Raw genomic sequence first — 14,985 nt, 5'->3', positions numbered from 1 at the left:
ACCCGTCCTTTCTTCCTAAAGTAGCTTCTGAAGCAAATATTAATCAATCCATTAACCTCCCTGTTTTCTTTCCTAAATATGAAAACAAAGGTGAATACAAGCTTCACTCCTTAGATGTTCACAGGCAACTTAGATTTTATCTAAACAGAACGGCTGGTCATAGGCAATCCGACCAGTTGTTCATTTCCTTTGCTAAATTTAATTTGGGCAAGCCAATTTCTAAAGTCTCTCTGTCTCGCTGGATTTCACAATGTATCTTATTGGCTTATCAAGCTTCAGGAAGGCCCGCACCGGAGGGTGTACACGCCCATTCAACCCGGTCAGTCTCTACCTCGGCAGCCTTTAAGGCTAGGATTCCTCTAGATGATATTTGTGCAGCAGCCACGTGGGCTTCATCTCATACTTTTATTTCCCACTATAAGTTGGATCTTGCATCTAGGGGTAGAGCATCATTTGGCTCCGCGGTGCTCCGGAATATCCTTCCATGATGGCTGCCCAAGATTCAGGTAGCTGGGGACTCTGTCCCACAGGTTGCAGACAAATGAATCTCCTACTTCAGATTTAGAAGTTATGTACTCACCATAACGTTCCATCTGAGTAGGTGTATTCATTTGTCTGTAACCATCCCGCCCTCCTATCCCCCTGGCCTTTCAGTTTCCTGCATATGGTGTGTTACCTTTTTCAGGGTGTTCTTGCTGTTGGCAAACTCGATCTGAGGTCATGAGGGTGGAGCAGGGCATTATGGGTGAGGGGAGGAGCTGAGATCTTGGATCCATAGCTGGTAAACCATGCCGGTTCGGATCCGATATCGGATCCATAACCCACAGGTTGCAGACAAATGAATACACCTACTCAGATGGAACGTTATGGTGAGTACATAACTTCTAATTAACCAGCTCCTTATTTTAAGAAAAATAAGGGAAGTGTAAATGAGGTGTTAAGTCATTGAATTACACCCCACAGTACTGAGTAGGACCAGAGATGATGGGTGCAGGACAGAGCCTTTATTCATTAGCTCAGTGAAAAGAGAAGAGGCCTCCAGGCACTGCCATAAAAGCTCTAAATGTGTATTGTAGTAGTATGCTAAAGCCTTGTCTCAAACTTCAGAACGAGATATTGTGGTCACCTAGAGTCAGGTGACTAGATGAGTTCATTCTGCAAGTCATCTTGGATAGTAATATTTTACAGGGAGTAATCTCACAATATAGATTATTCTGTTTGGGAGTCTGACTAGAAAGACTGCTCATGTATCTCATCTTGCCTTGCCCAAGTAAGTTATTAGGGAATGGTATCATTCTTTTAGATTCAGTCAGGAATATAGTGACGATTAGTTTAGAGATTGTTTTTCTTTATTTGTATGAGTCTGCCCATCGGTGTTGTTTTCAATATTTTCTGTGATTAGAACTCTGGGGTTTAATGTGAATATATATTCAGTATTTTCATGTAATTTTATTATTTATTGTTAAATATATTTAATACTTTTATTGTGGCTGGTTCTTGTAGAGAGTATCTAACCTTTGAGAGTACTTATATTTATTTGGTGACACTGTGTGGGACACTCCAGAGTATGCCATCTTGGTGAACTACTACCATTAGTATTAGTATTGCACAGTGTAATTGCACACCCTTTGTTAAGGGCCTTAGAGTAGCTGATTGTGAAGTGTTTGGTGGCAGTGATAACTACTTTTTACTCTGGGCAGAAGGGGGCACAGCAGGTAAAACCCGTGCCAGCCTTTCCCAGGTGTGTGTGTGTGTGTGTGTGTGTGTGTGTGTGGTGTGTGTGGTGTGTGTGGTGTGTGTGGTGTGTGTGGTGTGTGGTGTGTGTGTGTGTGTGTGTGTGTGTGTGTGTGTGTGTGTGTGTGTGAATTAGACCTCTCAGTGTGTGTGTGTCAGCTGCTTGGGGCAGGGATATGATGCACTGGTTTCACAGAGAGGGTGCTGGAAGACTTGGCTTTGACATTTGGCTGAGGAACTACCCCTACAACTGTTCCAGTAGGGAGTCTTATTGCATATCTGGACGGAGACAGATATAGAGACATCCAGAACCCAGGCTGTGTGTGTTCTCTGTGTGCTCTTATGGAAATTGTGCTTGATGGAGAGAGGTCTGCATCTGGAAATACAGTGTGTGTCCATTTGTATTCCAAGTGCACATCCCTCTCCACTGTCTGTGGTGAGGATTCAGGCTCATTGATTACTGGCCCAGTGTGGGGACTTCACATATTGGTGACCATCACATATTGGCAGCAGTGGTGGGCATCACAGGCACTACTTAGGGCAAGTTTCTCACACAAATGCATTATTTCTGAAAGAATGACTTGTGTAGATTATGGATACTCACTCTTAGTATCTCCTTTTCACATTGTTTACCAAAATATTTTGATAATTTTCAAGAGTTCATGTACCAGAAGTAGAAAAGTAGTAGATATTATAGCGGACATCCATTTTTACATGTTGGTAAACATTATTTCAACTTGTTTATTCCTGTGGGAGAGCTGCTAATAAACATAGTAATGCTGAACTCACTTTTAGCTTTATCATTCTGTCAGATTTTCACATGTGAATTATTAGCAGTGGGCTCATGGTTTTGTTATTTTCTGCAGGTAGCATCAGCGAGTGCCTTTGCTCAGACCTTGAGACGCTATACTTCACTCAATCATTTAGCTCAAGCAGCTCGCGCTGTATTACAGAACACCACGCAGATCAGCCAGATGCTAAGTGACCTTAATCGGGTGGATTTTGCTAATGTTCAGGTAACCGAAATCCCCTAAGGGCAATGTAAATGATGGTTCCATTTATGTTTCGCTGTATGATCCACCTCAGAAGTATTTATAGTAATTGACTCAGTGAAGATTCCAAAAGTCAGAAGGCTGTTGTTGTGCTAATAGTTCTTTATGCTTTCACAGGAACAGGCATCGTGGGTATGTCGATGTGATGATGGTGTGGTACAGCGATTAGAACAAGATTTTAAGATGACCTTGCAGCAACAGAACTCCCTTGAGCAGTGGGCAGCCTGGCTGGATGGAGTTGTCACCCAGGTCCTGAAGCCGTATCACAGCAGTCTTAGCTTTCCCAAAGCTGCTAAACTTTTCCTGCTGAAGTGGTCATTCTATAGGTATGTCTGCGTGAATAAGTCAGTGTAGACCAATTCCTTCATAATTATACAGGTATGTCTGCATTAATAGGTCAGTGTAGACTGATTCCTTCATAATTATACAGGTACGTCTGCATTAATAGGTCAGTGTAGACTGATTCCTTCATAATTATACAGGTATGGCTGCATTAATAGGTCAGTGTAGACTGATTCCTTCATAGTTATACAGGTATGTCTGCATGAATAGGTCAGTGTAAACCGATTTCTTCATAGTTGTACAGGTATGTCTGCATTAATAGGTCAGTGTAGACTGATTCCTTCATAGTTATACAGGTATGTCTCCATGAATAGGTCCGTGTAAACCGATTTCTTCATAGTTGTACCGGTATGTTTGCATTAGTAGGTCAGTGTGTAGACCAATTCCTTCATAGTTATACAGGTATGTCTGCATTAGCAGGTGAATGTAGACTGATTCCTTCATAGTTATGCAGGTATGTCTGCATTAGTAGGTCAATGTAGACTGATTCCTTCATAGTTATACAGGTATGTCTGCATTAATAGGTCAGTGTAGACCGATTCCTTTATAGTTATACAGGTATGTCTGCATTAGTAGGTGAGTGTAGACTGATTCCTTCATAGTTACACAGGTATGTCTGCAGTAATACGTCAGTGTAGACTGATTCCTTCATAGTTATACAGGTATGTCTGCATTAGTAGGTGAGTGTAGACTGATTCCTTCATAGTTGCACAGGTATGCCTGCATTAGTAGGTGAGTGTAGACTGATTCCTTCATAGTTACACAGGTATGCCTGCATTAGTAGGTCAGTGTAGACTGATTCCTTCATAGTTATACAAGTATGTCTGCATTAATAGGTCAGTGTAGACCGATTCCTTCATAGTTATACAGATATGTCTGCATGAATAGGTCAGTGTAAACCGATTTCTTCATAGTTGTACAGGTATGTCTGCATTAGTAGGTCAGTGTAGACCGATTCCTTCATAGTTACACAGGTATGCCTGCATTAGTAGGTCAGTGTAGACCGATTCCTTTGTAGTTATACAGGTATGTCTGCATTAGTAGGTCAGACTAATTCCTTCATAGTTATACAGGTATGTCTGCATTAGTAGGTGAGTGTAGACTGATTCCTTCATAGTTACACAGGTATGCCTGCATTAGTAGATGAGTGTAGAATGATTCCTTCATAGTTACACAGGTATGCCTGCATTAGTAGGTCAGTGTAGACTGATTCCTTCATAGTTATACAGGTATGTCTGCATTAGTAGGTGAGTGTAGACTGATTCCTTCATAGTTGCACAGGTATGTCTGCATTAGTAGGTGAGTGTAGACTGATTCCTTCATAGTTGTACAGGTATGTCTGCATTAATAGGTCATTCTAGACTGATTGCTTCATAGTTATACATGCTGCAGTCCCAGTGATACTGTCTGTAGCTGTGTTTGCCATAAGTAGGTCCACTGTGGATATGTCTGTTGCAGCTTCTCATTCTACAACCTTGTTTGGATCCAAGTGATCCAGTCCATCTGTGCATGCAGTACCAGCTATTCCTTCTGTGGGTTTGTCTATTAGCTCTTTTTTGAATCTCTGTTAGCGCCATTCTGTCTGTTTCATGGGTCATGTTTCATAAGAGAAGTGTCACTGTTAGAAGAATACAGAAGAGAAAAAGATCAACAAAAATATTCAGAAAGATAGACATGATAAAAGCAACGTGCAGCATTAGAACAGATCAGGATCTATTTTACGCTATTGCAAATAATAAACTAAAAGTATCAGCTGAGGCAGAAAAACGTAGGAGACATGCAGATAAATATAAAGGAAAAGTACAAAATAAGCAATTTATTGATGACTTAAAAAAGTTTTATGGAGAATTAAGAACCAAGGCAAAGGGAATTGAAACACCACAAAAAAGAAGAAATAGACACATTTTGGAGAAATGTCTATGAAAACCCTGTGAAGCATAACAAAGATGGTGAATGGATAGAAGAAATAAAAGAAAGAATGTGAACTTCAAATGTGCAGGATATGAAATGGGATGAAATAACAGCCAGAGAAATTGAAACAGTTAAGAAAAGCTCCTAACTAGAAAACCTTAGGCCCAGATGCAATTCCTAACTTCTGCCTAAAAGTATTAACATCTTTACATGAAGATTTAGCCCTGAGTAAGAACTGTGTATATGGGCACCCCGAACAGATGCCAACCTGATTAACAGGGAAAACAATACTCCTCCTTAAGAGTGAACCTGCAAGATATCCTAAAAACTGTATACCAATAACTTGCCTTCCGTTGATGTTTAAAACTATACACTGGAACTGATGCCAATAAACTTGATAGTCATTTAGAAGAAAACTCAGTTATGGCAATAGGTCAAAGGGGTAGTAAAAGAAAGTCATATGGAACAAAGGATCATTTGTTAAATAAAGTCATAAAAAAGAACTGTAAAAAGGGGAAGAACCATATAGCTAAACTCACTAAACTAGGTATAAATCCCTACGTCACAAGATGGATTGCCAACTAGCTCACTGACAAGAACCCACACTGCAAAATTGCAGACTCCAAATCTGACTTCAAACCAATGACAAGTGGAGTACCACAAGGTTCAGTCTTGGGACCTCTCCTGTTTGGTATCTACTTCTCTGAAGTACAGGCTAACACAGAAGGCCTCTGGCTAATGAAGTTCGCAGATGACTGCAAACTAGGAGCCATAGTCGAGTCCCCAAATGATGTGGACATCCTACAGAATGGCCTTACTGAGACAGTAGGTCTATATTAGAACATCGAAGTTTCAAAACTTCGAATGTTCTAATATCGACCCCTATTCAGCGAAAGCTGAAAATATCGAAGCAACAGAAAACTGAATTTTTTCTTCGGGAAAGAATTTGGTTGTCCGTTTCTGTTGCTTCGGTATTTTCTGTGCTGTGGTGGAAAGTTACGGGTCGGGTTCAGATAAGTGTGTGATTGAGTGCGGGTTAGGTTAGTTAGGATTAGGGTGCGGGTTAGGTATGTGTGCGATTGTGTGGACGTGAGGGTTAGGGCACGAGTCAGGTAAGTGTGCGATTGTATGGATGTGAGGGTTAGGGTGGGGTAAGTGAGTTAGGGTTAGGGTGTGGGTGAGGTGAATGTGCGATAGTGACGGACCTTAGGGTTAGGGTTTGGTTTAAGTTAAGTGGATAGTTAGTGGTGTGTGTATAGTTTAGTGTAGGGTTAGGTGTAAGATTTTAGGTGTATGTGTGTGGATTATTGTTTGTTTGGTGTGCTTGTGTTGTGTGTATGTGTTTTGGAACAGCAAATTTTTTCCCTAGGAAAAAATTTGCTGTTCTGTATGTTCGATGTTTTCAGCTTTCGCTGAATAGGGGTCAATATTAGAACATTCGAAGTTTTGAAACTTCGATGTTCTAATATAGACCCGAGACAGATGCCTGGTGTCAGAGGCAGGGCCTCAAGCTCAGTGTCAAAAAGTGCATTGTCATCCCCTGTGGTAAAAACTGTGTACCCATGAACTACCACATAAACGGCAGTCTACTTAATGCCGAATGTGTGATAAGAGACCTTGGGACCCAGGTGGACAGTAGTCTCTCCTTTGATAATCACATCACCATAGTAGTTAGGAAATCCTTCTATGTGGCACACCCCATCACAAAAGGGTTCTCATCCAGGAAAAAAGAGGTCATTGTTCCCCTCTACACGGCACTTATTAGACCCATTATAGAGTACAATGCCCCTTTTGGAATGTACCTCACAAGACATCTGCAGCAGCTGGAAAGGCCACAGAAGTACCTCACACAGAGGATTACTGGCCTCAAACAGATTCCCTACACTGACCGTCTCAAAAAAACTCGAGCTTTACTCTGTAGCATATCGCCTACTCCTAGGAGATCTCTGTCTAACATATAAAGCTGTGTTAAACCCAGAGCTGTTGGACATGCTGCACCTAAAGAAATCCCAGTCCCTCCAAGCTACACACTCTAGGGACCTAAACCTTGTCACCACAATAAACAAGACATGTTGGAGGGATAGATTCTTGTCCCAGAGACTTACTATACTCTGGAACAAGCTACCCATCTATGTCAAGCAAAGTTCCTCATTAGCACTCTTCAAGAAAAATCTTGATGAGTGGATGAGAAATAGGAAATGCACCCTGGGGATCACTTCTGTGGCTGTGCTCGGCAGGGGCACAGGAAATTAACTTTCTTGGGTGGCATACGCCAGGGACCCTTGTTGGCTAGGCTTACTTAGGCCCTTGGGCCGATAGCCTAGTACCTACCTATGAACCTGTGAACCCAAGTATGGCATGGATAGACTACAAAAAGCATTTGACAACATCTCACATTCATGGATAAAAGAGTACTTACAAAACGTGCAAGATACCCGCTCACTGATTGATTACATTACAGTGACCGTGAAACAAAACCACTTTGCAGTTAAGCTATGATAAAGGACTAGTTATTGTTCCAGGGATAAAAATTCAAAGGGGGATATTCCAGGATGACTCTGTTATTGCTGCTCTTAATCCATTAAGCTGTCTACTTAACAGGTTAGGTCATGGCTACAATTTGGCTCCCAGAAAACAACAAAGTGTAAAGACTTCTCATTTTCTTTTTGTGGATGATTTAAAACTATATGGTTTGTCAGATGAGGAACTGAAAGCACAACTACAGATGATATAAGACTGTCATTTGGTTTTGATAAATTTGCAAAAGCAACCTTTAAATTAGGAAAGCTGCCACACATAGAACATTCTAGTCTGTGCCAGGAACGTGATATAAAAGAACTTGAGCAAGAGGAAGTGTATAAATATTTGGGAATTATGAAGAATCAACAATAAAATGTGAACAAATGCGAATAAAACTTAGTATGGAATATTTTAGAAGACTAAAATTAATATTGAAAACAGCTCTGACATCTAGGAACAAAGTCCAGGCTATAAACCAATTTGCTCTTCCTGTTCTAACTTACAGTTATGGAGTGATTGACTGGCCCCAAAAGGTATTGGATCAGCTGGACAGGAAAACTGCTTCTTGCTATCAAATGATTTATAAAAGTCAGTATATACCAAGATTATATATTCTCCATTCTAAAGGAGGTATGGGCCTCCTCAAAATGGATTATATGTATAGAGCTGCAATCATAGGACTGCATACATATCTTCTGACAAGATCCATACATAGTGAAAGTTTTAAAACATGAAGAGAATAAGCTTAAGATGACTTCCCTGCTTAGTTTAGCAGAAGCATGTCAGTGCCGAGTGGGAATGGAAATCAAACTAGAAGAAGGTAAAAATCAGGCAACTATTGAATGTGCCAAAGAACTAAAGAAAGAATATAAGGTGATGGATCAGATGAGAAAACAAGAAATGTGAAAAATGCATAAATATTGTTGCAAGTACAGAAAACACTTGGAACATCCTCATGCCGATCAGGACCGAACAAAAGAATGGTTAAGGAGAGGTGAATTTAAACCAGAAAACGAAAGGTTAATATTAGCGGCCCAGGATAGTGGACTTACATACACATTGGTTTACAAAGTCCATTGAACATGTCAGAGAAACAGACAAATGCAGGTTTTTGTAAAACAGAATTGGAAACAGTTGCACATCTTGTTGCTGAGTGTGATGTAGTAATGGCAGAAGGATTGTATACTGAAAGGCTTAATAATGTTGCAAAACTGTTGAATTGGGAATTGTGCAAACATTATAATAATAACATGACTGAGAATCATTGGAAACATGAGCCACAAACCATTATAGAAAATGATTAAATTTATATCACATGGGATCACCCATTCCCAACAATTCAAAAATAGATGAGAAAACCAGATATAGTAGTCCATGAAAAGAAGACAGAAGTAGCATTGATCATTGAAATTGCTACACGCAGTGACTGCAGCGTCTTATGCACAGAGAGACACAAAGTCATAAAAATACCAGGTTTACAGGCAGAAACGGGGGCAATGTGGAAGAAGGATACCCAGATAGTTCCAGTAGTAGTAGCAGGAACAGCAGGTCTTATAAAAAATTTACAGTCGTAATTAGGTATGTTACCGGCCCATAATTGAGTATAACACCCCGTTTGGAATGTACCATACTAAGCACCTACAGCAATTAGAGAGACATCAGAGGTTTCTAACAAAGAATATCAAGGGGCTTCAGCATGTGCCTTACACAGACTGACTAATGTCCCTGTCACTATATTCTATATCGTATATACTTTGTAGGGGAGACTTATGCCTGGCGTACAGAGCAATCCGAGACTCAAACCTAATGAAATTCTGCATGTCCGTAAATTAAATAGGACTAGGGCGGGCTACCTGTTCCAGGGACCTAAATAGGACATGCTGAAGGGACAGATTTATCTCCCAGTGACTACCACGTCTTTAGAACAGGCTACCAGTTCATGTGAAACAGAGCACCTCTGTGACACTGTTCAAGAGGAACCTGGACGAGTGGATGGGTCACTGTAAATTCTTACTGGGGATAGTGCCCACAACCCTCCTGGACATGGGCAGTCTTCAGTAAATGCAATCTTGGGCATTGACTAACATTTCAATGGTGTTACATTGGGATGAAATGGCTAGGCTAAAAATTACCTCCAGGTTGATAGCCAAGTAATCTCATATGCCAAGTAATCTCATATGATCCTGTGTAATTCTGTATGAATTGCAGAAGGAGTTAGTTCTGGGCTCACTGAGGATGCTTCAAAGAATGCTTCTGGCTTACATCAAAGATTGAAACAATACTCATTTCACAAACTTTAATCATATGCTGACATAGAAGAGGGTCTATGTCAAATCTTCGAACACTGGAAATGTCGAACGTCATATGGTCGAGACCAAATGATCGACATTTCAAGTGTTCGAAGACTGACTTTTAATGGTGCCATGTGGTGCAGAATGGGCAAATTTCCCTTTTCTGCAGTGAAGTGCAGTCTCGGAGTTGGTATATTTAAGTAGGAGAGGTGTGGGGATGCAGGGGGGCTTGCACCCCTGCTCGCACTGTTAAGGTGTGTTTTTCTTTTTTTTTTTTTTTTTTATTATATATTCGAACTTCGGAATGTCGAACATATGGTCTCGACCATATGGTATTCGACATTTTGGATGTTCGAATATATAACATAGACCCTCCCATCATGGTATTAGAAACCCAAAAGATTTGGAGAAATTAAACCAAGATTACTAGGCTGACAGCCCAAACCCTTACAATCCTAACCAGTATTGCCAGAATTTATCCAGAGTTTCGATACCCAAGGCCTGGAGGATGGCTTAGGTTTGTGCCTGTGGGTATTTTACAGACTGCCCTAGTCCATAAGGGACTGTGCCTGAGGAGTGTATTTACAATTCCCCATCCATTGATCCAAACTGTGTTTGAAGAAGGTCAGGGATCGACTCTTCCTCATGTGAATAGGCAGGCTGTTCCACAAAAGATGCAATGTTCCTCCATCAAGTTATGTTTATCTCTCTGAGTTTATCTTTTATGTAGTTTGTATGCTTCCATGCAAATTCTTCACTTGCGCTACTCAGACAGTTTTTTTTTCAATCTGTTTGTGGGTGTATGGGCCACGTCTGTTTTTTTCTGTGTAAACATCTTCCATTATAGTGATTGTTAGTGCTTTTCCGTGGACTGTAGCCGCCATGAGTAGTCATTGTTTGCATGTGGCATTTGTGTGTCCATAGTTATGTTTATTTAAAAAATGGAAGGTACCATTTTAGCTCTTTCAAGAGCACCTTAGTCTGTGAGAATTCTGTCTAGACCTGAAGGATTTAAAAAAAAACTGCGGCTCCTTTATGATGTGTCATGTGGGGTATACATGTACTTATTAATTTGTAGCATATTTCCATTCTTTTTAACTAGGCATTTAAATAAAAAGTAGGATAATGTAACTAAAACAGCAGGTTGAAACAACTTGTATATGAAAAAAGTAAATCAATTATGACGTGTAGGAACAGAGGCCCAGAATGAATTTAAATACTCGTGCTTAAAGGACATTGTAGGGAAGGCCTTGGAATTGCATATCTTGAGTTAAGGAAGGTAGTGGATTCTAAAGGATCAGAGCAAGCTAGGTAAAGCACAGACTGCTTAGATGACATAAGAAAGGTACTTTGAACAGCAAATCTCCCCAAACCTACTGACCTGTGGGATCTTGTCGGGGAGTAGGGTAAAAGCAGCTCTTTGAAGTAAGGAGGCACCAGACTGTGTAGGGCATACAACATAACTGTAAGATTTTTAGATTTTTAAATACAGACCTTGCAGTAGTAATTGTCAGTCAGTCAGCAGAAGTCCTGCATCACAGCTATTACATGGGAAGTACAGGATGTTCTAACCCAAGCCATGCTGTGGAATTTTGCACCTGCTGCAGTTGTGCAAGAACCCTGTTCATAAACCTAAAGGAAAGAGCCTTGCAGTAGTCGAAATAGGGTTTCACCAGTGCATGAATTACTATTACTAGGTGTGAAGATGGAATGCAGGCTGACACCAGTGCTTGAATTACTATCACCAGGTGTGAAGATGGAATGCAGGGTGACACCAGTGCTTGAATTACTATCACCAGGTGTGAAGATGGAATGCAGGGTGACATCAGTGCGTAAACTACTATCACCAGGTGTGAAGATGGAATGCAAGGTGACACCAGTGCTTGAATTACTATCACCAGGTGTGAAGATGGAATGCAGACACCAGCGCACAAATTACTATCACCAGGTGTGAAGATGGAATTCAGGGGGACACCAGTGCTTGAATTATTATCACCAAGTGTGAAGGTGGAATGCAGGGTGACTCCAGTGCATGAATTACTATCACGAGGTGTGAAGATGGAATGCAGACACCAGCGCACAAATTACTATCACCAGGTGTGAAGATGGAATTCAGGCTGACACCAGTGCTTGAATTACTATCACCAAGTGTGAAGGTGGAATGCAGGGTGACTCCAGTGCATGAATTACTATCACGAGGTGTGAAGATGAACTGTAGGGTGACACCAGTACATGAATGACACTCACCAGGTGTGAATATGAAATGCAGGGTGACACCAGTGCATGAATTACTATCACCAGGTGTGAAGATGGAATGCAGGTTGATGCCAGTGCATGAATTACTATCACGAGGTGTGAAGATGAACTGTAGGGTGACACCAGTACATGAATGACACTCACCAGGTGTGAAGATGGAATACAGGGTGACATCAGTGCGTGAATTACTATCACAGGTGTGAAGATGGAATGCAGGGTGACACCAGTGCATGAATTACTATCACCATGTGTGAATATTGAATGCAGGATGACACTAGTGCTTGAATTACTATCACCATGTGTGAAGATGGAATGCAGGATGACACTGGTGCATGAATTACTGTCACCAATTTTGAAGATGGAATGCAGGGTGATGCCAGTATATGAATGACACTCAGCAGGTGTGAAGATGGAATGCAGGGTGATGCCAGTACATGAATTACACTCACCAGGTGTGAAGATGAACTGTAGGGTGACACCAGTGTGTGAATTACTATCACCAAGTGTGAAGATGGAATGCAAGGTGACACCAGTGCATGAATTGCTATCTCCAAGTGTGAAGATGGAATGCAGGTTGATGCCATTGCATGAGTTACTATCACCAGATGTGAAGATGGAATGCAGGGTGACACTAGTGCTTGAATTACTTTCACCAGGTGTGAAGATAGAATGCAGGGTGACACCAGTGCATGAATTACACTCACCAGGTGTGAAGATAGATTGCAGGGTGGCACCAGTGCTTGAATTACTATCTCCAAGTGTGAAGATGGAATGCAGGGTGATGTCAGTGCATAAATTACTATCACCAAGTGTGAAGATGAAATGTAGGGTGACACCAGTACATGAATGACACTCACCAAGTGTGAAGATGGAATGCAGGGTGATGCCAATGCATGAATTACACCCACCAGGTGTGAGGATGAAATGTAGGGTGACACCAGTGCATGAATTACGCTCACCAGGTGTGAAGCTGGAATGCAGGGTGATGCCAGTGCATGAATTACTATCACCGTGTGTGAAGATGGAATGCTGGATGACACCAATGCGTGAATTATTATCACCAGTTGTTAAGATGGAATGCAGGGTGACACCAGTGCTTGAGTTACTATCACCAGGTGTGAAGGTGGAACGCGTGAATTACTATCACCAGGTGTGAAGGTGGAATGCAGGGTGACACCAGTGTGTGAATTACGATCACCAAATGTGAAGATGGAATGCAGGGTGATGCCATTGTGTGAATTACTATCACCAGGTGTGAAGATGTTAGCACCTCACCTTTGTTACACCAGACCAGAGGCCTGGAGAGACACCTCTGACTGCCACCTTGGTAATGTGTGGATCCTGGGTTGCTTATGTCACCTGCCCCCAATTGATTTCTAGCTGGGGATGTTGCATGCTAATTGATCATGGATCAGGAACACTGAAAACCAAGGCTTCTCCTAGAACTCCCCCTGCCCCCTCCCCAATGACTCACTGGGATCCATTGGTCCACATTGGGAAAGAGCTAGTATGTGAGCCTGGACTAGGTTTTGGTGCCTAAACACAACATATAGCTGTTATTTTGATTCTTTATGGGCACTTGGATATTTGATGCAATGTCTTACCCTCATGGAGTTTAGGGACAGTCGCAAACTTGGCATATGCCTTTTGCCCTCACCTTGTGGACCTTTGATCTAACACTAACTGTAGGCTTACTGCATGCTTGAGCAAGCCTGTGTAAGATCCCTTTTTCTGGGTTGTTGGACAAAAGGTTTCCTGGTGTTCACTTTCCACTTGGGAGACAAGGAAGGCTTACTTGCTACTGATACAAAGATAATGAATGAGCCCTTCTGATCTTCATGCTCTACATAGATGGCCCCTCATCTGGAGATTTTTTGCAGCTCTTGAAGACTAGCATGTTTTACCATCCTGTCTCCATCCTCTGGGTGCCTCTCTTGATGTGGAGCCATTTAAGCCCCTGATCACCCCCACCAGGTAGGTCATTGTGTGTCTGATTAGAGTGATTGGTAGTCCAGGCATCCTGGAGAATACTTCTTTTTGGTCTGTGTAGGCTATCAACGACCTCAAGGAGCACAGCTTTGTCATTTTATAATGAGCCGACAGATTTGGATAAGAGTAAGAAGGCATGTACTGTACCATGGTGGGTTTAGGGCACTCAGCTACATATCTGAACTTTCCCAAATTCTAGTCCTTGGTGTAGTCAGAGCTAGGAAAGCACTGGGAACTCTTCCTGACCCTGTCTACGGCTGCTCAGGTGTGCTTCTGCTGGACTCTCTGTAATGCTGGTTCTGTTTGGAGTTCATATTTCATTGAAGCCACTTTCATAAAATCACATTCATAGAATAAATAACAATAAATGCCACTTTTATTGAAATCTCACAAAAGTACTGATGGGGGGAGGCAAAGAGCCCCTGCATCCTCCATCTGGAAAGGTTTCCTATATCCCCTTGATAAATGCCATAGTCACAAATTTGTGGGGAAAAAGAGAAAAACTTTGAAAGGATCAAAAAATTAGTCTTCTGAGTTCCAAGATGGCTACATACAGTGTTGTCAAACTTAGGGAGCCTGTGACTGGAAACAATAGCGAGAGATCCTTTGATGATGTGAGATAGTGCCAGCAATGCCAGAGAATATAGGGCAGTGCATGTGTAACATATGCCAGCATAGCTAGCTGGAGTTTTGTAAAGAATTTTATGTCATTTGTTATAAAACTAATTTGTACAGGTGTTCATGTTAAAAATTTATTTGTAAAGTTGCTTGTGTTAAAAATGCATCAACAGTGGGTCTGGTTGGAAAGGAAGGAAATATACATGTATGTCAGATTGTATTGTAACTGATGAAATACAGGGAAAGCTGGAAGGGAAGGGGATAAGCTCAGC

The 14,985-nt window shown here is 41.5% G+C and overlaps 1 protein-coding gene across 3 annotated transcripts in view; it reads left to right on the top strand.

The window, feature by feature from the left end:
• The window catches only part of RFX1 (regulatory factor X1), a 1,726,663-nt gene that overhangs the window by 1,563,050 nt on the left and 148,628 nt on the right, over positions 1-14,985 (top strand). For all 3 annotated transcript variants that reach the window (XM_044057089.1, XM_044057092.1, XM_044057093.1), the window contains exons 17-18: positions 2,601-2,750; positions 2,904-3,112. In XM_044057089.1, coding sequence (XP_043913024.1) covers positions 2,601-2,750; positions 2,904-3,112 — 359 coding nt within the window. The remainder of the gene's footprint in view (positions 1-2,600; positions 2,751-2,903; positions 3,113-14,985) is intronic.

This window comes from Protopterus annectens, chromosome 15.part0, assembly GCF_019279795.1.
Source record: "Protopterus annectens isolate FY-2018-M chromosome 15.part0, PAN1.0, whole genome shotgun sequence".
NCBI lineage: Eukaryota > Metazoa > Chordata > Ceratodontiformes > Protopteridae > Protopterus > Protopterus annectens.
The sequence above is the reverse complement of the archived record's forward strand: the minus strand, read 5'-3'. Positions and strand labels throughout refer to the sequence as shown.